The sequence below is a fragment of the Anabrus simplex genome, chromosome 4, assembly GCF_040414725.1.
Source record: "Anabrus simplex isolate iqAnaSimp1 chromosome 4, ASM4041472v1, whole genome shotgun sequence".
Classification (NCBI taxonomy): Eukaryota; Metazoa; Arthropoda; class Insecta; order Orthoptera; family Tettigoniidae; genus Anabrus; species Anabrus simplex.
In genome coordinates this window covers 329,333,046-329,359,211 of record NC_090268.1, presented here as the reverse complement: position 1 = coordinate 329,359,211, position 26,166 = coordinate 329,333,046, and the positions used below count along the sequence as shown (strand labels likewise).

Sequence of the window (26,166 nt, the reverse complement as noted above, 5' to 3'; positions counted from 1 at the left end):
TGTGCTGTAGAAAATGTGCCAACCCACCAACTGATAAATAGCGTATGTTATGACTTGTACTTCAGAATGTAATACATAGTGACTGGAAGCATTCTTTGGATAACTGTGGCTATTGAAAGCCAGACCTTTATTTTCGAGTATATTTTATGCTTGCTCTCTACATTTATCACATCAGGATTTACCTAAACAACTGTAGACTTAATTGAGATAAGAGAGACCACATTGTTTAGGTTAGGTATGCTACTAAGTGCCCGGATGGTGTTGAAGTTCCACGACGGAAAGAATAAGAACAGGAAATCTTATAGGATGTGGCGATAATGCGCTTTATCATCATAATGTTTAATTTTGCATGTTTGTTGCCTTTTTTTTTTTTTTTTTGCTAGGGGCTTTACATCGCACTGACACAGATAGGTCTTATGGCGACGATGGGATAGGAAAGGCCTAGGAGTTGGAAGGAAGCAGCCGTGGCCTTAATTGAGGTACAGCCCCAGCACTTGCCTGGTGTGAAAATGGGAAACCTCGGAAAACCATTTTCAGGGCTGCCGATAGTGGGATTCGAACCTACTATCTCCCGGATGCAAGCTCACAGCCGCGCGCCTCTACACGCACGGCCAGCTCGCCCGGTATGTTGTTGCCTTTTTTTTAATTTTTATTAATGCATAGTATGTTCTGTTTGGCGTCTCCAAAAATCGTAAAAGTAGTTACAATTATTATTATTATTATTATTATTATTATTATTTAGGTATGTTGGCGAGTAAAACAAACGTTATGATTGGATTGTTTTTATCGCATTTTAAACCTACTTCTCCCCAAAGATTACGTAGGCTACATTGGCCTGAGTTACAAGATATTAAACGATTCCTTTGTTAATGATCTCACCTGCTATATTAATAGCAACAATCGTGAATATTTCTTAACTAAAGTAAACTCTTTTCCTCATCCCGAGGTGGTGCAGCCCCCAATGGAGGGGAGCTGCATGTACCATTTTTACCGCATATAAACTTTCCTGCCATTCTTAAATCTCTGGCAATAAGTTACCAGGAATCGAACTCAAGCCCCCGAGAACGGCAGCTAACTGTGCTAACCATTACAGTGGCAGACATTCTTAACTACAAAAAACAGACATATACCATCACTGATACGTGCTTTAATTGCGTTGGTCGGACACAAAACTATTCACCTATTTGTATGACCCCATCAGAGCTGCAGTAACCCTATGCTAGGAGGGCGACATTTCTTAACTACAAAATACAGATGTACCGCATGACTTTGACACGTGTTTTCATTGCACAGGTTGTACGGACAAAACTATTCACAAATTTGAGTGATGTCATCGAACTGCAGTAAGGCTTGTACCCGCTTCAAAGGGGAATCATTGTTCATCTCTGACGAATTACGTTGGGTGTCTTGTATGCGAGATTTATTCTTTTTTCGAAAAAGCCAGGGGGGGGTCTAATACAAGAGTAAATATGGTATGTATAAATGATATACAGGATTGTGAGAGATTACAAAAAGACTTCAATGAAGTTGTGAGATGAAATGATGGTAAACAAGGGATTGAAAGTCAGGTTGGTTTCACCACGAGGCAAAGTCCTCTACTATGTTGATGGAGTGATAGTAGCCCATGGAGATCACTGTAATTACCTAGCTGTTAACAAGTTCGCGACCGCTCAGATATCGGTAACCATTACCATGGTACTATAATTTTCATTTTTTTGTTTTTTTTGTTTAACGGAGTTTATTTCTGTGTCCTAACGCATTTCATTTATTATTATTATTATTATTATTTCAATAGTATTTCTATGCATAAGAGCGATGACGCACATGGTGTATCAGTAGTACAACCAATTTTATTTTCGCCTCCAGTGCCGTTTGAACAGCGTATGCAGCATGACTGGTAATGACGTGGAATGAGGGAAAGAATGTTTAGTTCAATTACAATATTCAATAACTTTTGTACAACAGATAAATAAGTTTTTGAACATTTCTCACCAAAATGCTTTGTAGTATCCTCATTATCACCGAATGAACAATTCCTGAACAACATACGTAGTAAATAGCCCCTAATAGTGCGTTGCAACAAACACAGGCAGATATGGCATTGTTTGGAGTGTCGATTAGTTCTGTCTTTTGTTGAATTGCATGAAGTATTACTCAAGGCAGAAAGCCTGACTGAACTGGACACTTCATGCAGTAGAACATACTCTGTTCCACCCCTCCTTATTACATTGCACCACTTGTGCGATCTAGGCCTATTCTACTTAGTCACACATTACTAGCAAAACATATACCTGAAGATTTTGGGAGCCAACGAGATGGTGCATTTTTTTCTTTGAGAAGGTCTTGCAATCTCTCTATTCTCTGTTGACATTGTATAAAAGTATGTTTAATTGTAATGGCTAGAGAGATAACTAATGATTAATCTGATGCCCAGATTAAGCATGTGTTTAACAACAGCTTAACAATGCATAAGAGGTCCATTTGTTTAAGGAGGTACTGGTGGAAATACGAGCTTTAATATTTGGAACATGTGTCGTCGGCACTACATACAAGTAGAGTCATGATACACATGTCGTCAGCGGCCATGAACGTGTTAATAAAAGGAAAGATCTTAATAATAATAATAATAATAATAATGATAATAATAATAATAATAATAATAAATATTTTTCTTCGAGTCCCACTAACTACTTTGCGGGCAACGCGTCCGCCTGTCACCCGGCAGCCCTGGGTAGGAGTTTTTAATTGTAAATGATTAATATCCCTGGCCTGGGTGTTTGTGTTGTCCTTAACATTCCTTGCCTCACCGGACTGAGCCAGGATCGAACCTGCCCGGTTGGGGTCAGAAGGCCAGCGCCTCAACCGTCTGAGCCACTCAGCTTGGCAGAAAGATCTTCAATAGGGTAATCACATTAACATACATACATTATCATTATAGACTGTTATGCCTTTCAGCGTTCAGTCTGCAAGCCTCTGTGAATTTACTAAATGTCGCCACAATCCTCTATTTGCAACTAGTGTTGATTGGTTCTATACATCTTATCTTTAAATCGTTAGAAACCGAGTCTAACCATCGCCATCTTGGTCTACCTCCACTTCTCTTACCCTCCATAATAGAGTCCACTTTTCTCCTAGGTAACCTATCCTCTTCCATTCGCCTCACATGACCCCACCACCGAAGCCGGTTTATGCGTACAGCTTCAAACATTGAGTTCATTCCCAAATTAGCCTTTATCTCCTCATTCCAAGTACCCTCCTGCCATTGTTCCAACTTGTTTGTACCAGCAATCATTCTTGCTACTTTCATGTCTGTTAATTCTAACTTATGAATAAGATATGCTGAGTCCACCCAGCTTTCGCTCCCGTAAAGCAAAGTTGGTCTGAAAACAGACCGATGTAAAGATAGTTTCGTCTGGGAGCTGACTTCCTTCTTACAGAATACTGTTGATCACAACTACGAGCTCACTGCACTAGCTTTACCACACATTGATTCAATCTCACTTACTATATTAACATCCTGGGAGAACACACAACCTAAATACCTGAAATTATCTACCTGTTCTAGCTTTGTATCACCAATGTGACATTCAATTCTGTTGAATTTCTTACCTACTGACATCAATTTAGTCTTTGAGAGACTAATTTTCATACCATACTCATTGCAGCTCTTCAAGTTCCAAGATATTAGACTGCAGGCTTTCGGCACAATCTGCCATTAAGACCAAGTCGTCAGAATAGGCTAGACTGCTTACTACATTTCCACCTAACTGAATCCCTCCCTGCCATTTTATATCTTTCAACAGATGATCCATGTAAACTACGAACAGCAAAGGTGAAAGATTTTTTTTTTTTTTGCTACGAGCTTTACGTCGCACCGACACAGATAGGTCTTATGGCGACGATGGGATAGGAAAGGCCTAGGAGTTGGAAGGAAGCGGCCGTGGCCTTAATTAAGGTACAGCCCCAGCATTTGCCTGGTGTGAAAATGGGAAACCACGGAAAACCATTTTCAGGGCTGCCGATAGTGGGATTCGAACCTACTATCTCCCGGATGCAAGCTCACAGCCGCGCGCCTCTACGCGCACGGCCAACTCGCCCGGTAAGGTGAAAGATTGCAGCCTTGTCTAAACCCTATAAGTACCCTGAACCAAGAACTCATTCTACCATCAATTCTCACTGAAGCCCAATTGTCAACATAAATGCCTTTGATTGATTTTAATAATCTACCTTTAATTCCATAGTCCCCCAGTATAGCGAACATCTTTTCCCTCGGTACCCTGTCACATGCTTTCTCTAGATCTAGGGGAACAAACAACTGCCTATGCCTCTCGTAGCATTTTTCAATTACCTGGGGCATACTGAAAATCTGATCCTGACAGCCTCTCTGTGGTCTGAAACCACACTGGTTTTCATCCAACTTCCTCTCAACGACTCATCGCACCCTCCCTTGCAAGATGCCAGTGAATACTTTGTCTGGTATACTAATCAATGAGATACCTCGATAGTTGTTGCAATCCTTCCTGTTCCCTTATTTATAGATAGGTGCAATTACTGCTTTTGTCCAATCTGAAGACACAAGGTTGTAAATAAAGGTTACAGATCTCTTCATATGGTTACGAGGATATTTAGGTGTTATAAGAAGTATGTAAAAGACAGGGCGTATAAGTATCGGGTAAGACCCCAATTAGAGTATGGTTCCAGTGCATGGTGTCCACACCAGAATTCCTTGATACGAGAATTGGGAAGGATCCAGCGAAAAGCAGCAGGATTTCTTCCTGGGTGATTTCCAACGAAATAATGGTGTGACAAAAATGTTGCAAACTTTGGGCTGGAAAGACTTGGGAATAAGTAGATTAGTTGCTACACTAAGCAGTATGTTGCCAGCTGTCAGTGGAGAGATGGTGTGGAATGACATTAACATTTACACAAATAATCCATGCGTATTCATGATTAAATTTTGAGGCATAAATCGGGGTGCAGGTTTTATTTGCGTCAAGTTTGGCAACAGGCTCCTGGCTCACCTAGTTTTCAATGTTGAGTGTACAGTTATGCTTTGTGTAACCGCAAATGGAAGAAAACTGTCCCCATATATATGTCATATTTAAACGGAAAATAATTCAGACTTAATTCTAAACTGCCTTTACATTTTTAAAAAATATTATTTTACAGAGTAATTTAAATTCAAAATTTCTCCGCATCATGATAGAATGAGTCTTCCAGAACGTGCAGCGGTAGCTTTCCCTACTTTCACTCACTTCGGTGCATCTATGTGTGTTTCATAGTTAAGTTCGAGTGAAATCTTAATTCTTTTCTATTCAGCATTTTAAAAAACGCCACAATATCACGTAGCAGGCAGTATGTGGAGAAGGAGAACCCAAGAAAACTGGCGGTGCCGGCAGTTGGCGAGAAAGCATGGTTCATAATTATAATCAATCTGTACGCACCGAACAATATTGTCAATGCTGATAAAACTGCATTTTTTACTTTTGTTTAAATAACTGAGCCCAAACGGACTTGTGCTACTGTATCGTGTTGCAATGCAGATGGAAGCAAAAGATTTCCTCCCTTCGTCATAGGGATTTTCAATAAGCCACGATGTTTTAAGGGTGTCTGACACTTTCCGTGCAAGTACAAGGCATCTATAACTGCAAACAGTATAGTAAACCAAAAAGTAAAGCACTTGCTAGAAGGGGAGCCAGCATAATTTGCCCTCGTCCTTGAATCGCGTTTTTTCTTCTCCCAGTCCTTAAGGTCATATTTGTCGCAGATTTTTCCAAGTGCATTATTTGAATGTAAATGCAACTTGTTGGATATGTTTCGGATTTTTTTTTTTTTTCTTCCATGGTATTTGAAAGATTTAAACTGTGAATCAAGGTCATTGCCTGCATTAATGGGTTTTAGAATACTTTGTTAAGCGGCAAGGATTAGCATTACGAGATAACTTGAGTAGTACCATGGTGGGAAATTGTATAATGAGAGTCACTGTACTGTAGTGCGATGCAAAAGAAAGCAAGAGAGACATATCCTACACACTTAATCCACTCATAAACTTGTCCCAACCTTATTTCTTCACGAAACTTGCCTTTTATTATATATAAGGTTGGTAGCTGGACGTAATGCATGAGCGAAGTCCATCAAATACAAAGAAGAAGAAGCAACTTCCTACTTCCTCCCCTCGTTATAGGAAACTTTGATAAACCACGGTGTTTTAAGAGCATCAAATACTTTCCGTGCAAGTACAAGGCATCTAAAACGCATACAGTACAGTGATCCAATGAATAAAGCACTTGCATAAGGAAGCCAGCATAGATGTCTCCTCGCCTTTGAATAATTCTTTTTCTTTCGTTGCATGAGGTTATGTTTGCCAGTGAATTATCCAAGTGCATTATTTGAGTAGATGCACCTTGTTGGATACATTTTGGAAATAGTTTTTTCATGGCACGTGAAAGTTTTATTCTATGAATCAACGTTAATTGCTTAAATTAATGGGTATTAGAATATTTTGTACGCGGCGAGGGTTGGCATTTTTTAATTACAAGTTGGCAATTAATTCCAAATCACGTAATTCAAAGTCAGATTTCTGCGTTCCAAAGACTTTGAATTAACAAGGTTTCACTGTATCGCAAAACTAATATCCAAATGCGCCAGTGTGTGTTTCAAGTGTTTACATTGCACGAAAAGCATTTACCACCAGTCGTGTTACTACTATCCGAGTAAAAAGAGACCGCGTGAGAAGTGTTTTAGACATGGAGTGTGAAAAATTTGTAATTTAGGAGAGGTTTCTAGTGATGCAAGAGACAACGAATCTTCTGATCTACAGGAAACTGATCCTACCGCAAGTTCATATTAATGAAATACCTGTCACGTAAGTAGACCTACTTGCTAATTTTCATGGCAAATTATTTCATATCAGTGATAATGTGTTTTTATCATCTCAGGCAAAAGAGATGAATTTACATGTTCATATTTGCATAAAAAAGACCACGTGGATCTTGCGGAGCGATATTAAAGGTTTGTACCTATGTTCTCTTTCGATGGAAGGAATTTTAGTTCATTTCATTTTTTTTAATAAGCCTTCCTATTTCTCAAATCTTGAGCTGTCATTTTCTCACGAGAAAAGTTTACCATATTTACCATTCTAACAGCACCAAGTTCATTTGTTACTGCCTGGCCTGACATTACAATATGTTTCTCAATGCTTCATATAGAAATAAGTCAAATAGTATTTTAACCTTCAACTATCTGGACTTGTAACGCTGTTGAATGATCGAGTTACTTCTTTTGTCTTATTTCTTTTTAAAACAGAAATTATGGATTTTGGAGTTTTGTTTTTTATGACATCTGGTATATGGGTTAAACGGGATAAAATATGAAATGACAACACATTATCAAATTGAACAAAATGATTACTTATCTCATGTTTGTGCCTACCATTAACACTTTTAGGAAATGCAGAACAATGGGATGAAAAAGGTGGGAAGATGTGAAGTATAATTTAACAGCCAAGTGAATAACAAAATCAACAGTCTGAGAATGTAACTTGCATACTTACCATTCATTTCATAATGTGTAATGATACTGATTCCATAATTCAGAGCTACATTAGGTAACATCAACACCAGCATTTTCATTAAAAGGGACCACTTTTTGGACAATAAGTATCCAAATATCAAGGATACAATCCACAGTACTAAACCAATCATCATAGCCAGTGCAGCTGAAACGAGAAAACAGATTAATAGGACAAAAATTCATAAATTCACAAAACTGAAAAGAAAAAAAAAAAGTACTTTTACAAGAATAACAGGGTGAAGGAAATAGTTATTGCTGCTGCTGCTCCACTAAACAATGCAATGTGGTTAACATCTCATACTACTATACTGGAGGTCTTAACAGAAATGCCAGGAGTGTGTCTAATGTTTGGTCTGAAGAGTAACACATCCCCCCGCATTTGATTTCTTTCTTTTCCCAGTATGATGAACTGTGTGTGATGCAGGCATGTGCATCACCAACCAGATGGTATCATTAGTTGCTGGGTCTTCACGTGTCTTTTGCAGCAGTGAGTTTTTTCATCGAGTATTTATCAGCAATCCCATTTCTCTCTCCCGAATATCTCACCAACAGCAGAGGTTGTGATTTTTGTGCAAGAGAACCGTTACAAGCTGAATTGAAATTCTTACGAGGTGTCTCACTTAAGCAATTTTCTTTTTTTTAAGTTTCTGAAGCCGTCTCTTCAGTTTTTATTCAGTTTATTTATAACTGTTAAGCTCTTCAATCTGCTGAAACCAACTTTGAGTAAAAAATTTATAAACTACCTGAAAGAGAAAACATATGGTTGCAGAATTACACCTGCAAAAGAAACAACATAATTTAAATTTCTTTCTTGTGGATATTGTTGACAAGTTCACTGCAAAATCCCCCTACTCTGGATGAAAATTTGAAACTGACAGAGAATCTGCTAAATCTTGTTCCCATGAAGTTACTAGGGAGGACATTGTGAAATGTGTCCAGGATGTCATTAGTAGGAAAATTATTGGACTCCTTACACAAAGAGACAGAAAATGGGGTTTGCTGGGCACGTGAAAATGAAAGTGGCAAAGGCAGGACTCTATTTTCACAATTCATTACACAGTTTATCAGAAAAACCTGTACACAATGCTGTTCTTTGTGTGGGAGTTAAAGTTCTTGCAAGTACTATTATTTTCATTTGCTCTAAAGATCAAATCTCTGGCATTTTTTTGCCAGCTGGGCAGTGAAAATAGTGGTATTCTGTATTTTACTGAAGTCTGGTTGCTTAGCCATGGAAAGGTATTCCAACTATTTAAAGATTCTTTTGGAAGGTACTGCTATGTTCATGACAATGTGTTTAACATACCGGTGGGAGCAGCTGTTTTTCAAAATAAGAAAATAAATCTCATCTTAGATCTCTACTTCGGGACAACTATCTTTGTATCGTCACTGCCAGATCATTATTATTACATACTATCCACTTCATTCCGTATCGATATTGCAATCAAGATAAGAATTAAGTAAAAAAAATATTTTTTTTTCCACCTGATCGATACTTTTATTATTTAACCTTAGGCTAAATTTTATGTCATTAAAAATTGCAGTTCATGTTTCAATTGCTTGGCAATCATCATCAGCTGCTTATCTTAAAGCTTAGGCAAAAAAGCATAAAACATTTCATAATTAAGATTTGTTGGTAAAGGACGCTTAATGGTGAGAGGGGGGGGGGGGGGGAAGGGGGATATAAAAATTAGATATACAAATTAAAAAGCTATTTCTAAACTAAAACTTCCTAAAAGTCCTTCTATGGCACTACACTAGTTCTTCATTAGGTTCGACTGTGTTTCACTCAATGCTCAGTTCACTTGTCTTGATTATATGTTGTCCTTCATTTTTCTCGATCATTCTTATTGTCCGCTAGAAGAATTTATGCTGACTATGCTTGAATTTGTTCAGTTTTCATTTAGACGGATAGTTTGAAGTACGACCCCTATTCAATTGTTCGTTCGTTGTGTAAATTTATTCTAAATCTTTCAAAAGAAATTATGGATTTTGGAGTTTTTTTTTTTTTATGACATCTGGTATATGGGTTAAACGGGATAAAATTTGAAATGACAACAGATTATCAAATTGAACAAATTGATTACTTATCTCTTATTACTTATCTTTCAAAAGATTGAGAATAAATTTACACAACGAACGAACAATTGAATAGAGGTCGTACTTCAAACTATCCGTCTAAATGAAAACTGAACAATTTCGACCATAGTCAGCATAAATTCTTCTAGCGGACAATAAGAATGATCTAGAAAAATGAAGGACAACATATAATCAAGACAAGTGAACCGAGCATTGAGTGAAACACAGTCGAACCTAATGAAGAACTAGTGTAGTGCCATAGAAGGACTTTTAGGAAGTTTTAGTTTAGAAATAGCTTTTTAATTTGTATATCTAATTTTAATATCCGCCTACCCCCCACCCCACCCTCCCTCACCATTAAGTGTCCTTTACCAACAAATTTTTAATTATGAAATGTTTTATGCTTTTTCGCCTAAGCTTTAAGATAAGCAGCTGATGATGATTGCCAAGCAATTGAAACATGAACTGCAATTTTTAATGACATAAAATTTAGCCTAAGGTTAAATAATAAAAGTATCGATCAGGTGGATTTTTTTACTTAATTCTTATCTTGACTGCCAGATCAATGAACCCTTATACAGACTGCCTGGTTCAGAGGAGACATAATAGATGGATTTGACTCTGCCATTTCAGCAGATCTATGCAATATGATTTATTTTACCGATGACACATACAAAGATAAGAAATACAATGGAACCTAAATACATGTTATAAAGTTCACTGTTTATGTCAGGGCCAGGCAAATGCCCAGGAAGTGGGGCATACAAGAAATTAATCTTGCCATCCAAAAATAAAACAATTTACAGAAGGTGAATGAATGATCAAGTCCTAATTACAAGTTGTGGAATACATGGTAAACCACCTTGACGTTAGTCATTGGAAGTATAATGCACAATGAATTATTTCAACATATTTCACTCCTATAAAATAAATAAATGAAATCTGCATCATTACAATAACATAATACGCATTTAATCCATTCTGAAGAGATGAAACTTTTAGTTATTTTTCTTGCAAATGTTGGCTGCATACGAGTGTAATCACGGTCAACTGGATGCAACAAACACTTTTGGAAGTTTTGGATGTATGTAATGAGTTACTTTATTATCCATTTGTGCATGACATGTTATGGGTTGCAGCTTCATTACCTGTTTCAACACAGTCTACTGATTATATAAACACACACACACAGGGTGTTGGGGTATACGTGCAGATATTTCTTGTAGCAAACGAGAAATGTGTTGGGTGTTAATCAAATATGTATCATTCGTGAGCAAAGGGATATGATGTTTTTAGAGTAGTTAATGCGTCTCTTTGATGTAAAAGGATAGCTTTGCTTTTTATATGTATATCCTGCCCATGATAACAGCTGAAGGGTGGTGGTACTGGTTCATGATATGTTACATAAAATTCTTCCCAAACCAGTCTTATTTATTTATGGGCAGCCTGTCCAGGATAAATTGTTAGCATTTTGTTTCTGTTTCAAGATCTTCAGACGCCCTTGGTCATCGATCTCGGTTAATGGAGATGCATCGAATAGCCAGTGTTAATGTGGGTTGCGTTGCTGTTAGATCCTTTAAGGGATTGGGATATTTGTAGTCATCAGCTCCATGCTCTAGTGAGTGTGGAAATGGCCTGACCATCTGTGTCGGTGCGGGGTTTGTAAGATTGTGCGGTAGTATAATTATTCGAGCATAGAGTTAGGATGGGCACCCCAGAACATGAAGTATGCTACTTTCCCCGTTTTGCATTGCATAAAGGGAGAGTGAACAAGGTAAAATCATGCTGCCATATATGTAAACAATGTTCCTTGCGTCACGGAAATAATGCATGGCATAGGATATCCGAATTAGTAGTATAGAAAGTAAATTATCAAAGCACATCGAACGCTTTGTTTCAAACGGATAATGTACATGTTATTAAACTACATAAATTAACGTACCTACAGTTTGTCCTTCCAAACAAAAAGAACATTTATAATGGTAAAGTAAAGCATTATAACTTATTGCTGCATTTGCAGTGCTTATTGACCTCTTCAGTGGCACGCCCAAGAAATTCTCGGGTGGCGCACGCCTGCCCATAACGTCACCGCCCGAGAAATTCTCGTTTAGCAGCAGTGTTCATTTCACGATTGCCCAATAATTTCTCGGGTACTCTAATCATTTGGGAAAATGTTTTCAAGTATTCTCAACAGATGGCGGGAGGATTTCCAGCTGTATTCACGTAGCGTCTGGCTTAAAATATGCCTTATCTTCTCTACTTTACATACACAACCTCTGGCCAGCTGACGAGGTAAACAGAAATGGCGAGCGCGAAACGGAAGAGAGGTTTGTCTGAAGACAAAATAAGGACCTACATCAAAGATGAATCACTAAGTAACATTAGTATTTCTGATAGTAGCTATAATGATTCTATTGATTCTTCAGATGATGACCCTAGTAATTCTAGTGAAAGTGAAGAAGATATTACATCAGATGCTAAGGTGATGGTAGATGTTGAATATACATTCGTTTGGAAAAAGTGTAAGCCTGGGGATAGTGTGCGACCTAATATTATTCCATTTACGGGAAATCCTGGTGTGAGGCTTAGCTTATTACCAGAGGTGAGTGCGATTGACTGTTTTGAACTGATTCTAACAGATGAAGTTGTAAATTTGACAGTGACCGAAAAAAATTTGTTGGCCCTCTGCTAAAAGTGCATTGAAAACCTTGTAAATAAATCTCCGCATGGCAGGGTACAGTTTTGGAAAAAAAGAAGCTCTTACAAAATTTGGCAATTTATTGCGTTAGTATTGCTGATGGGAATAATACAAAAGCCTGAAATAAAAATGCATTGCTCACAGGACAGTATAGGCCCTACTCAAAACACCAATATTTTATGAAACTATATCACAGGCCTACTCTAAAAAGTGTAAATAGAGTGTAAAGTAAGTTTTTATTAACCTTGAATAATATATGAATGTGTTCCCTTAATAATTGTTACTCATTCCTTGCTTCCTAAAAATAAGTAAATTCCTCTGAAAAAACTTCACTTTTCTGGCACAGGAGGTCTGCCAAAAACCGCCACCGAAGGGGTTAACCGTATCAAAATAAAAGTTTATGGGCTGAGTGGTTGAGACGGTTATAGCATTGGCTTGCTGGTCCTTACTTGGTAGGCTTCATCCTGGCTCAGTCTGGTGATATTTTAACCTGCTCAAATAAGTCAGTTTCGTATCAGTAGACTTACTGGAACGTTACAGAATACACACGGGACAAAATTTCTGGTGCCTCGGAGTCTCCGAGAACCATAAAAAGAAGTTAGTGGGACGTACACAAATATATTATTATTATTAAAATAAAAGTTAACCGTCATACTAAAACTTTGTAGCTCTTAATTTGTCAGTATACACGAAAAAGAAAATAGCGAACTATCAACAACTCTAAATTATTAATCATAACTCTGAACAGGACTCGAAAATTATTGAAACATGTACTTGAATATCCAAAGTTACTGTTCTGTTCCTTAATAGGAAATCCTCGAAATGTCGTCCGTTAACTCGATGACAGACTTCCATGTGGTGACACCAAAAAGCCCTCCCCCACCACCTCATCAGCTTTCGAAGTTACGACGGCATCCCAAATACTTTGTCTTAGAGTTACTTCATCGGCATTTGCACTTGATAAACCACATCTTTGAGGTGTCCCTAGAAATAAAAATCTAGTGGATTTAAATCAGAGGAACTAAATTGCCAGCTGACGGGACTATACCGAACAACGTACCTGTACTGGAATGTCGTCCAGAGGCTCTGGCAGAGAAGACTGCAGAAAATGGAGATAACTAGAGCCAGTCAGTCGTGCAGGCAGTTCCAATGGTCCAAAGAAGCTGACCTTCTGAAGTTACAGCCTTAATACTTTTAGAAAATCTGTGCTAGAAATGACCTTGGTGAATGGCATGAGGGTTGTTTTCTGCTCATGTATGGGCATTGTGAAAATTAATTATACTCTCCCTGGTAAAGGATGCCTCACCAACACACTGTGCGGAACATCTACATTACATTCGCAATGCTGCAAGAACCTGATATAGAATTCAGCTCTTGGTAGGTAATCTGCTTCATGGAAATGTTCAATTTTTTTTCTTTAATTTGCTTTACGTCGCACTGACACAGACAGGTCTTACTGCGACAATGGATAGGAAAGGACTAGGAATGGCAAAGAAACAACCATGTCCTTCATTTGCGTGGTGTGAAAGTGGGAAACCACGGAAAACCATCCTCAGGGCTGTCGAAAGTGGGGTTCGAATCCTCTATCTCCCAAATGCAAACTGATACCTATGCAACCCAAACCATGCAGCTACTTGCTCAATGAGATGCTGAATTCGGCGGTAGTGTTGTGGGTACAATAACTGTTCACGCAATGCACCATGAGCAGTCTAGTTAGATGAACCTACTTGTCTTGCCAAGCTGCTTGTGCTTATAGTCAGTCCCTCTTCGACAAGTTTTTTAAACCCTTCTTCCCACCTACGCTTTGAGGGATGAAAATCAGCTAATTCGGCACATGTAAATGTTTCTGTTATATAATCAATTGGCTACAGTGATGTTGTTAGCTCTACAACTGTCCCACGACTGTGGGACAGGCAGGAACAACTTGCCAGAAATGACGGTGGGGCAGGTAGCATGGAACCTGCATCCAGTGCCGCATTCACTTGTTCACGCACCACCACCGAGTGTAACGTCACTGACTGCTTGCATAACAGCTGCGTCAGATCATTTCCTCATCTGATGGGTATACGCAGAGTTAACAGTGTCTTGAGATTAAAACATATTACATTTAAAATAAACACAAGAATACATTTTGGAATGAATCAATGAAGCAAAGTCATTTGTAAGAAGAAGAATTGACTAATAATTAATACTCTCCCTAGAAAACACTAACGTTTATAACTATGGATTTTTTTTTTTGCTTTACGTTGCACCGACACAAATAGGTCTTATGGCGACGATGGGCCAGGGAAGGGCTAGGAGTGGGAAGGAAGCGGCCATGGCCTTAATTAAGGTACAGTCCCAGCATTTGCCTGGTGTGAAAATGGGGAAACTACGGAAAACCCTTTTCAGGGCTGCCAACAGTGGGGTTCGAACCCACTATCTTCCGAATACTAAATACTGGCCGCACTTAAGCTACTGCAGCTATTGAGCTCGGTTAGACTAGGGATCTCAACAGGTGCATAATGTCCTAAATATTGTGAAACGGATGCTCTAATGCCGGGTTGATTAGCTGGATGGTAGAACACTGGCCTTCTGATCACAACTTGGCATGTTCGATCTGGCTCAGTCAGGTGATATTTGAAGGTGCTCAAATAGGTCAACCTCACATCAGTAGATTTAGTGGCATGTAAAAGAAGTTATGTGGGACAACATTCTGGCATCTTGATGTCTCCGAAAACCGTAAAAGTAGTTAGTGGGGCATAAAACCTAATAACATTATTATTATCAACACGAAAGCTAGACCAGTTTATGAGTACAGCAAGACCTTGTCTCGCACGTGCACTGCCACCCCTCTTCCCCTGTGACTAGGGATAGAGCACACCAACATGAGTTGGCCTACGATACCAAACAGGTCCAACAACCCCTATACTCTGCTACTGTACTTGAACACGACACGACATGAGAACAGTATGACATAACTGACGTTTCTTGCTATGGCAATTCAAAACACATTAGGTCCTGAAATATTTGGCTCATTTATAGGAAAACTAATAGGATAAGGTAAAACATACATAGCGTGTGTTGTGAGATGTATTTTTCTTTACCGACTAGCAAAATATCTGCACGTATACCTCTAACACCTTGTATAAATTTAAAGTGATTACAAAACCCATGTAACAAATGATCACTTGAATGGTTTGGCTCTTTGGTCAGTTCGAGATACAGAGATCATCCTAGACAATAGAGATAACCACTCCTACCCTTAAAAAGTAATTTTTTAGTGATTTTTATTATCAATGTTCTTTCTTACTAGACAACTTATTGTAGATATATGTTAACTCTGGCATGCCTTTCTTAAAGTGTAGGTCATAACATAAAAAATTTGGCAGTCACTGCAGTATACGAGACAGTCTATACCTACAAACACTACCACCCCTCCTCTTCCCCAAAATATTTTCTGGGTACATCAGTCATCAAGGTTATAGGCAGAGGTGGATTTTTGTGTTTGTTTTCAGTGTAGAGATCTCTTCTGCCACAGATTTGCAGTATTTTTTGGCTTAACTTGTCCTTTACTGCAGCCTGGAAAGTACTGTAGTATGGCAAAATCTTGTTAGTGCATTCCTCATGAACATTTTTCTTGCTCAGTTTATTGTAAATTCAAAGTCCTGATTTCCATTGTATTAAATCCATATAAAAATACCTTGCTTATCATGCCATGAATTTTATTTTTTGTCTTGTAAAAATTCTGTACTGTATGGAATACCTTTGTTAGAGAATTGTACACATTCAATCACTCAAATGTTCAAAGTATTTCCCATTATTATCTGCACGTACTTTTAATTGGCCGCGTAATAAATGGATAACACAGCGCAGCACTTCTGATGTAATCCTACCACAGGCAGCCACTATGCTATGTTTCATGTCCTTTTGGAGTTGTACATATCATGGTACACTACCTCCTTTAACCTGCCCCACAAAGTGAGTCAAAAGGGGATAACATCAGAAGAATGGGCTGACCAGTTTACATGCTCACGATGTCCTATGAAAAGTCTTATTGAACATTCTATCGGGGGTATGCCTAGTGTTAACTGCAGAGCGTGCTGGGCAACCATCATGCCATCATCACATCCTTGTTCAAATTTCCACCAAAGTTGGCAGATCGTTTTGTAGGAATTTGATGTATTGTCCAGCTGATTGAGTGCCTTCAATGAAGTGAAGTCCGATGAGCTCATCGTCAACTACTCTGAATAATATATTGACACTCCAAGGTAGCTGTCGCTACCTGTCAAATTCAACAAGGATTGTCCACGGACCAGTAATACATGTTCCATAAATTCACTGACCTGTGATTTTATGAAATCTATTTCATCGGTAATCAGGTCAAACTGCAATGCATTCTCTGCCAATGCCCATTCGCAGGAATTCAGTCTAATATGAAAGTCATTTCCATGTAATTCCTGATGAAGCAATACAGGATTTGGGTGATATTTGTGTTGATACATGGGTACATATTACACTGCTTTGACTCAATCCGCTGTTTCCAGCACTGTTATGTGAACTAATGTGCAGGTTCACAGCAACAAAAGCTAGCACACGAACTTCATCTGCTTCTTTTGTGGTGGGTTTGCCATGGACACATACACTGTGTTACACTACCTGTATCAAACAATTACAGCAACACCTCATTAAGACATTCCTGCACGGGATGAGGAAAAAGAACGTATTAAGCGTGAAAATGTACTACTGAATACACGAATAAAAACTACTCAGCAGGTATATGATAACACTAGATACGATTTTTTCCAACATAATGGAATTTTACATCATATATCTGCAGGTACAGAGAGAAAACTCTCTGAGAAGAGAGTATTAAAAGGTGTGAAAAACACAAGAGAACAAATATGAAAGCTTATTCTGTTGGGGCTTATAATAGTGCACTGAAATATTGTAGTCATGCTGCTCTCTGGTTGTGGATCATGTTTGTTACAACACTCGAATGAACTGAGTAGTGATGGGCAGTGTGAGACGAGGTCTTGAGATTTCTCGAGAATAGCGCAGGCATTATTTCTTGCGAGAAATTTCGAGAGATCTCGAGAGCACTGTCCCTGCATTGCGCGGCGAGCAGCGTGTCGTAAGGTCGGAGCTGAATGTTGTTTGTGCCGAGTATGTGAATAGCCAACTACGGACCTTCTCCATTTCATAAATACTTGTCAACAAGTGACTAGGGCGTTCATTTCTACAAGGGTCTATTTTGACACAGTATTCTGGCATTGTATGCACTGGTAGGTACACAAATGAGTGGTTCAAGTACAGAACCTGACAGCTACTGTAGGTACACGTACCTGGATACTAGAGGCGTGCGTTATTCGAACTCGAGACGAGGCAAGATACGCCCTGCTGCATATGCAACCACCATTACGCATGAGTGGAATGTGTAGTCTAAAATGGTTGAGTTTGCTCCAATTCTTTCAATAGGTAGGTGTGCATCGTTATCAGACCCCACATTCAATAACATATGACCATTGCTTAGGTTTACCGATATTTTGGTGACGAAGGAAATAATTCCTTACAATGTTATAGAATATTCGCGTCAAAATGAGGTACTTCGATATATGACGGTGCAATGTGAAATTGTGTCTAGTTGTACGCGACAACTTGAAGACGATGTCCGAAACGCAACGTAAGTCGTGGATGTCTGTTGGTTGTTCAAAAGAAGTAAAATACGTCAGCAGAAATACTTCTGGGATGATCCGGCACTTACTAACGCATTATATCAATGAAGAGGAATCGTCACACCGAGCTCTACTACTACTACTACTACTACTGTTTTCATTCCTCCCCTGAAGGGGGAGGTGGGCCTCTTAGATGGTTAGGCCGTCTCTCAGGCCGGGAGATTTGTTACGGTGAAGGAGATGTGCGGAGAAGGTGAGCGGGGTGGGCGGCCATGGCCTATACTACGAACTGTCCCGGCATTCGCTTTAGTGCAGGAGAATGGAAAACCACGGAAAACCATTCTCAGAACACCTGACGGGTGGGGCCAGGCGATAGGTGGCAGCACTGTGCCCCAGGCCTGTCTCCCGAATGCAGAGGCGTAGAGGCGTAAAGCCGTAGCCACCTTTCCTCTGCTCGGTTGGCCGGTCAGTGTACAGAGCTTATGGGACAACAACCCACTCTGCATCTACCAACCCAGCTCGATAGCTGCAGTCGCTTAAGTGCAGCCAGTATCCAATATTCGGGAGATAGTGGGTTCGAACCCCACTGTCGGCAGCCTTGAAGATGGTTTTCCGTGGTTTCCCATTTTCACACTAGGCAAATGCTGGGGCTGTACCTTAACTAAGGCCACGGACGCTTCTTTCCTATTCCTAGGCCTTTCCTGTCCCATCGTCGCCATAAGACATATCTGTGTAATGCGACGTAAAACAAATAGCAAAAAACAAAAAGGAATCGTCACAGAATACATCCGGCCCGCTCTGCATCACAAGAAGCCAACCTGTCGAATAGCATAATTACCCAACAACAGCAACAACAAGAGTACAACAAGCAATTCCATGGAAAGGAAATATTACAAGAAGTACTACTAATTTAACATTCTAAATCCAGCATCATCATACACAAATTCAGTATGTCCAGTGCTTAACACAACCGCTTACAATACGATAGGTTGAGCTTTCTACTAGCTTAACATTACAAGTGATAATAAAGTGAAGTTAAACCATCATTACCCTACAACTATAACGACAACAACAACAACAACAAAAGAAAATATGACGAGAAGTTTAACTTTCAAAATCCAGCATCGTTATACACAAATTCACACACAAATTACGTATTCCCATTACTTAACATTATGGTTTACAATACTATAGGTTGAAATTACTACTAGTTTAACACTACAAGTGATATTAAAGTTAAAACATAACTACCCAACAACAAGAGTACAACAAGCAGTTCCATGGCGAGAAAACATTAGAAGAAACACTACTAGTTTAACACACTAAATCCAGCAGAAAATCACCAATTCAGTGTCCGTCGTTTACAGCTTTTACTTTTTACTTTACACTAGCACTAATCATCTTCTTAAACAATTTGATACCAGAAGAGTATCTATCAAATACTGCTGCAGGTAATTTATTCCAATCCCTTATGGTCCTGTTCAGGAAGGAAAACTTGCTCACGTCAGTATGCTGGTTATTATTACACTACTGTAAGTGACCATTGCCACCAGGATATTTCCCATTTGCGATGTATTTGTTAATAATAATAATAATAATAATAATAATAATAATAATAACAACAATTAGGTGCTTCGGTATATGACAGTGCAATGTGTAATTGTGTCTAGTTGCACGCGACAACTTAAAGACGATGTCCGAAATGCAACGTAAGTCGTGGATGTCGATTATTTTGAAGAGATGCCACGTAGTACAGCCCGCTGTGTTGTTTATTCAAAAGAAGTAAAATACGTCGACAGAAATACTTCTAGGATGATCTGACACTTAAAACCACATAATATAAATGAAGAGGAATAGTCACAGAACACCTCCGGCCCGGCCTGCATCACAGGAAGCTACCATGTCGACAACGATTGCGAGGCGTCCAGGTAGGTTTACATCCTAATAACAGTTATTAACATATTATAAGGGTTTTGCAGCTAAGAAGTCCACCTGAAATAACTCGTAAACAGTTTAAGATACTGGCATTCTGTCTTCACTTTCGTTAATTCTATTGAGGAGCTCATAGTTCAAAATGCAGCGCTTTCCTAGGCCTTTGACAAAATTTATCGTTACATGTAACTAATCTCATTATTAGACCCGTATTGAACTATGCTATGATATACTAACAATTTGTTGGTTATTTTGATCCACCTTTTCAATACAAATACAATTTGTATACAATTTCAATACAATTTGTATTGAAAAGGTGGATCAAAATAACCAACAAATTGTTAGTATATCAAAATTTATCGTCACACACGATTCTATATGAGAACTGCTGACGATAACTATCAAGCTTACACTCGTAACTGGAACGTCGCACAGCTTGCAACATACGAGAATCGGTCTTGAGAGCGTTGCCCATCACCTCCGCTGAAAGAATTGGAGTAAAATTGGGCATTTTAGATTACACGTACCACTCATGTATATTGGGGATTGCTTATGTAGCAAAGTATATCTTCCCCGTCCCACGTTCAAATAATGCACGCCTCTAGTATCCAGAGTAGGTGCCCATCCTATCTACAGTTATTCACAACTTTTTGTGATGTAGAGAGATCATTTTCTGTGCTCAGGAATGTTCTGTCAGATAAACGAATGAACTTGAATGAAGAATATGTGAAGAAATTAGTTGTACAATGTTTGAAAAGGAAGTGAAAATATAACAATGCTGAACTGAATTTTGATAGTGCATATTTTCCAGTTTATCGTGCATGTTCCATCATTTGATAGTGCATGAATGCATGCATATTTTGAGATTTGATAGTGCATGGAAATCCGGGCTCTAGCAATAAGTGTGCTATAGTCCATTCTTCTCCACATTCACATGAACTGGAATTTACACAGATGCCACACTTCTTCAGGCTTGACTTGCATCTCATAACACCCGAACGCAGTCTGTTGAGTGACTTCCAAGTCCCCCTGTGGGTGGGGGTGGTAGAATATCAACGGTATTACCTGCCTGTTGTAAGAGGCGACTAAAAGAGGCCCCGGGGGCTCTCAACGTGGGAGCATGAGTTGGCAACCATGGGGCCCTTAGCAGAGTCATGCCATTGCTTCCACTTGTGCCAGGCTCCTCACTTTCACCTCTCCTATCCAACCTCCCATGGTAAACTCTTGTTCTTTTCAGATTCCAACTGTATTAGAGCATTCTGGGCCTAGAGATTCTTTCATTTTCATGCCCTTCATGCTCTCGTCTTTCTCTGGCCGGTACCTTCATTTTTCAAAGTGTCGGATCCCTTCCATTTCTTCCCTTCTGGTTAGTGTTAGAGGATGACTGCCCAGTTGAACTTCCTCTTAAAACAATCACCACTGCCACCACCTCCTGACTTCCAAGTTACCCAATCTGCTGTGTGAACAGGAAAGAAATTTTCATTTAGCATCATTTAGTCATTTACATGCTGACTTCTTGCCTACCACTCTTTAATTCTTGCTTGCCGTGATGCTCCGTGATGCTCCTTAAGATCTAATGAGGCACTCATTAGATCTTAAGGAGCTGCTGCTTCATCTAACACACTGGCAAGTTAGCTGATAACCAAACAGAGGATGGACCCGAGGTGTCATTGCTGAAGTGCAAACACTGTGAATGCCATCTTGATTATACAAGAAAAGATATAATGGACAAGCACTGCTTGCCTGGAAAACATATGCATCATAAAGAAAGATCAGTGAAGCAAGCTAGTGGATCGAGAATCAGACAAGCCCTTAACCATGCAAAAAGTCCAGAAGACTTTAAAGGAGAATATACAGGACAAGTCACCTAACATTTTCCTAAACAACAAGGAAGTTTGAAAAACAACTTTCAGAACAGAACAGGACAAGAGAGATGGCCATGAAATTAGTAAATGCAGTTCATTCAAAAATACGTAGGTCGAGTTATAAGTCATGGCAACTGTTTTTTTTCTTGCGAACAGGAGACAACACGTAAAATCTAAGATACCTATGCATTTGGAAACGTACGGTACGTACTTGCGTAAGATGCCACTAGATTGTGTACGTAAACAACATTGTGGGTCTAAGTATGCCCCCAAGTTCAGTGTGTGAGTGCGAACGTTACAAAATGGACGTCAGCAAGCAGGAACAACGATCGTATATTAAAATAGCAGTTCTCTGCGGCAGCGCCTGCCCCACCGCTGGTATTTTCCTTCTCTCTCAATAATATACAAATAATTTGGATGTACGGTCCCAAATTCTGCAAACCCATGTCAAAAAAAAAAGGCACTATCATGCAAGTTAACATAATATATGCATCAAAGTCTGAAACGTTAACATAATATATGCATCAAAGTCAGAAGAAAAGTCATATAATCCAATATAAATGTCCAATTATTCGCTATTAAATCCAAATTGTCAAAATATGCATTATGCATGAATTTTCTCCCAAAAAGGCCGAAACATGCAAACATGCACGGAAAAAGTATGGTTGTTCGGAATTGATTAGTCATAAAACAAATATTTGCAAAGTTTCAAAAGTGTAAGAAGCTTATTTAGGAACATGCATTTGTATGGAAATCCGGGCTCTACTCATTGCAATGTGGTACATGCCCAGCTTGTTGTACAGTGGAAGACCTGCTCAAGTCAACACCAAATGCACTTGAAGTGGCCAGCTTTTGGTCCTGTAGTCTAATCCTGTGACCACACAGTATAGTTTTTGTGCATTTTTTAATTTATTTTTTATTTTTTTAAGTATGTGTATATATGTATTATTGTCTCTTTAATGTAATGTTTCTTGCTTCTGACATGATAAATATTGTAGCATGTTGCTAGACAGGAAAAACTGCCTTGAAGTGTTTGTGGATCCCATGTGCAAATGTGGATTAAGCGATCATTGTCAAAGGACACTTTAGTAGTAAACAACAGATGAAGAAGATTGACGGGAAGTTAATGCAGAAATACAATAAGTGATAACCTCTGAATAATATAAGTTTTGTAACAAAAACATGCACTGCAAGTTGTCCGAAATCTTTAAAAAAAAACCCACCACATCTAGAATTCTGTTTCAAGAAATTTAGGTAAAAATACCACAATTTTTAAACAACTCATAGTATATAGATATTTACTCTTTATACATTATGTATACCACTCCACAGAAAGGAATTTTCCATGGAAACTATCTGTTCACCTGCTCTGTCTTCCAAAATAAAATTATTATTTCATACATTTTCAAACTAAGGAGCATACATTTCCTGTAACAAATTGTTATGTTGTCAAAAATGCAGAGACAGATGTGCGTGTGCAGTTCATGTCCATCGCCCAATCACGCTGCAGCCCAAATGCACACAGTCTCTGCCCAGGGGAAATGCTGAATGTTTTGCCCTGGATTCTGTAACACGCACACACGTCTCAAAAGTTTTAGCACTCTTAAATGCCATTAGAGAGTGACAGGATTAGATCCCGTTCCCTTTATCACATGAGGCAAATACCTAACCTTTTGCACAGCAGAGCCAACTATTTCCTATGAAAAAATTTCATGTGAAAATTACTGCGTGTTCCCAAAAATGTGGGAAGTGATCAGGGCATGAATAGTACACCCCAAAATAACATAAAATGATCATGTGAACACATTCCCTACTGCCGATCATTTACGAGTTGTAGACATTCCAAAATTGTATTTGAATTATTGGTAATAGCCCTACCTGGAGGTCTGGCACATCCCACTTTAAGTAGCCGTAGTCATGTTCTGCGTATACAAGAAGTGTACAAAATGCGTCACAAGGTTGATGGATTTTCAGCTACTGAAGACTGCATTTTCGAGTGATGTTGCAAGTCGTGCAAGACGTTATCAGTGATAGAATATTACGTTATTTTGGCCATGGAGGAAGAACAGACATGAATGAATTTATAATGATTGGATGGTAAATTAAATAATACAAGACCGTTAACACAGAATTCCTGACTTCCTAAATTACTATAAATATCCCTTCCACACCAGCTGATAAACAAGTATAACTTGAAAACAAATGACCACAGGACATATGTTCACATGTGTTGGCTGTTGTGGGGTGCTGTATCCATGCTTCTATTACTTCCCATAGTTTTGGGAACATACAAACAAGTGATTTACAGCGATTTATACCAAAAACAGTTGTATTAATACTTACGCTTCTGAAATATTGCACTAACAGCAAACAATAAGAACACCGAAGCCAAGAAGTATAGGATGAAGAGGCACCATAATACTCCTCCACAACTGTCAAAAACTGGAGGAGCGCCTTGTTTAAAGCTGATCTTCAGAAATATCACAATCAGAGTAATGGAAACTAGAGCAGGAATAAGTGCATTCAGTAGCCAGCCAAGCCAACACATCCAGGTTTTCAATCCCATTAGCTTCATCAGCTCCTGTGCACACAAGTATTAGAGAACCATGAATTTCATCATTAAAAAAAAAACACATACACAATGAAAAATACAATAAAAACTGCCTGAAGGCAGGAAAGGAAAAAATACAGTGACGGGTAAGTGTGATCTAACCACTAATTCCAGTGGTTTCCAAAATTTTGACACTCTTGGCTTTCTTTTCCTACTTACAGCATTATGGCAGTTGTGATTGTAAAGGCGGGTCAAATATAAATGGGAATTTAAATTAGTAACAATTCTGAGGCATAGCTTTGCCAGGATGTTGGTGGGGGTGTATGGAGAAGGGGTTTGCATGTGCAAACAACTGTGGAGAGCTGGCTGCTTCAGTACACCATGAGTGAGCAAAATGCGTACACGCATCATCAAATTTCTTGTAAAATAGGGCACCAAACATATCGAAATTTTGAGATGGCTCTGCACACTTTGAAGAAGAAACACTTTTGCACATTCGAGTGTCTGAGTGGGCAAAAAATTTGTGGCGGCAAGAGAAGCTGTGGAATATGAACCTCATGAAAAGAGACCGCAGACAAGCATCACTGCAGACAACATCATTGCCATTCGTGACATTATTGGTAAAGGTCAGCAAATAAAAATTTCGCAAGTTCTTTTAACTGCTGGAATAAGTTACAGAAGTGTTCAAACCATCATCTGAGATGAACTCCATTTCAGAAAATTGTGGGGTTCCTCGTCTCCCCAACCAGGAACTAAGAACTTTACGCCAGGGAGTTTGTCAGAGACTCCTGCATCGCTACAAGGAGGAAGGAGAGGATTTCTTGCGTCGTATTGTGACTTGTGATGAAACTTGGGTGCATCATTACACCCCTGAATGAAAGCAAGCAAGCATGGAATGACGGCGAAGAGACGAAGCAAGTTCCATCTGCTGAGAAGGTGCTTGCAACCGTTTTCTGGGGCTCCATGGGTGTTTCGCTGGTGGATTTTCTTCATGAACAAAGGACAATTAATGCAGCCTATTACTGTCACCTTTTGGATGAAGCAAATGCTACATATCACAACAAGCGACGCCAGCAACCGACCTGAAATGACATTCTTCTCCATGACATAACAAGGCCGCATACTGCCGCTTTAACGCAGGAAAAACTGGAGGAAATTCACTGAACACCTCTGAAACACCCTTCGTACAATCCAGATTTATTGCTCTATGACTAACATTTGTTTGGACCACTCGAACAACACCTAGGAGGACAGTGGCTCGATGATGATGCAAGTGAAGAAGAGTTCATGCGCAACTGGCTCCGCACACGTCCCTCTTACCAACTTACCAATCCGATGGAAAAAATTTGTATCGAAGGCAGGACACTATGTAGAAAAGTTATCTCTAAGAGTATTTTTTTGGTTGATGCAATAAATTTTAAAAAATTATCTCCATTTATATTTGATCCATCCTTGTATAAATCTGACATACTCAAATTCTTGTATTTATTTTTGGGTATATTACTGCTTTGGGGTAGAGAATAAAGTTCAGTAACAATATCAATAAAGGTATAAAAGTGATTTAATGTAGGGAAGAAAACCAACCAACCACCTTTCTCGTGAAAGATGTGAAGACAATTTACTTCCCGGAACTGCACAATTGATATGTCACGAGCACAAAAGGGGAAAAAATTGCAATAATATTTTAGGGAGGAATGTATGACTTGCACATCCCCGGGCCTAAAACAATATTTGATCTACAGATGACTGTACCGTATTTTTTAAGATAAGAGGGTTAACAGGCATATTAGCTTCACAGATGGAGCAAGTGTTTTTCTC

The 26,166-nt window shown here is 39.0% G+C and overlaps 1 protein-coding gene across 1 annotated transcript in view; it reads right to left on the bottom strand.

The window, feature by feature from the left end:
• Nucleotides 1–26,166, bottom strand: part of LOC136872268 (phospholipid-transporting ATPase ABCA3) — a 341,741-nt gene that overhangs the window by 256,936 nt on the left and 58,639 nt on the right. Inside the window, exons 6-7 of the mRNA XM_067146089.2 lie at nt 24,141–24,378; nt 7,553–7,717 (exon numbers count right to left, since the gene is read on the bottom strand). Of these exons, the coding sequence (XP_067002190.2) occupies nt 7,553–7,717; nt 24,141–24,378 (403 nt within the window). The remainder of the gene's footprint in view (nt 1–7,552; nt 7,718–24,140; nt 24,379–26,166) is intronic.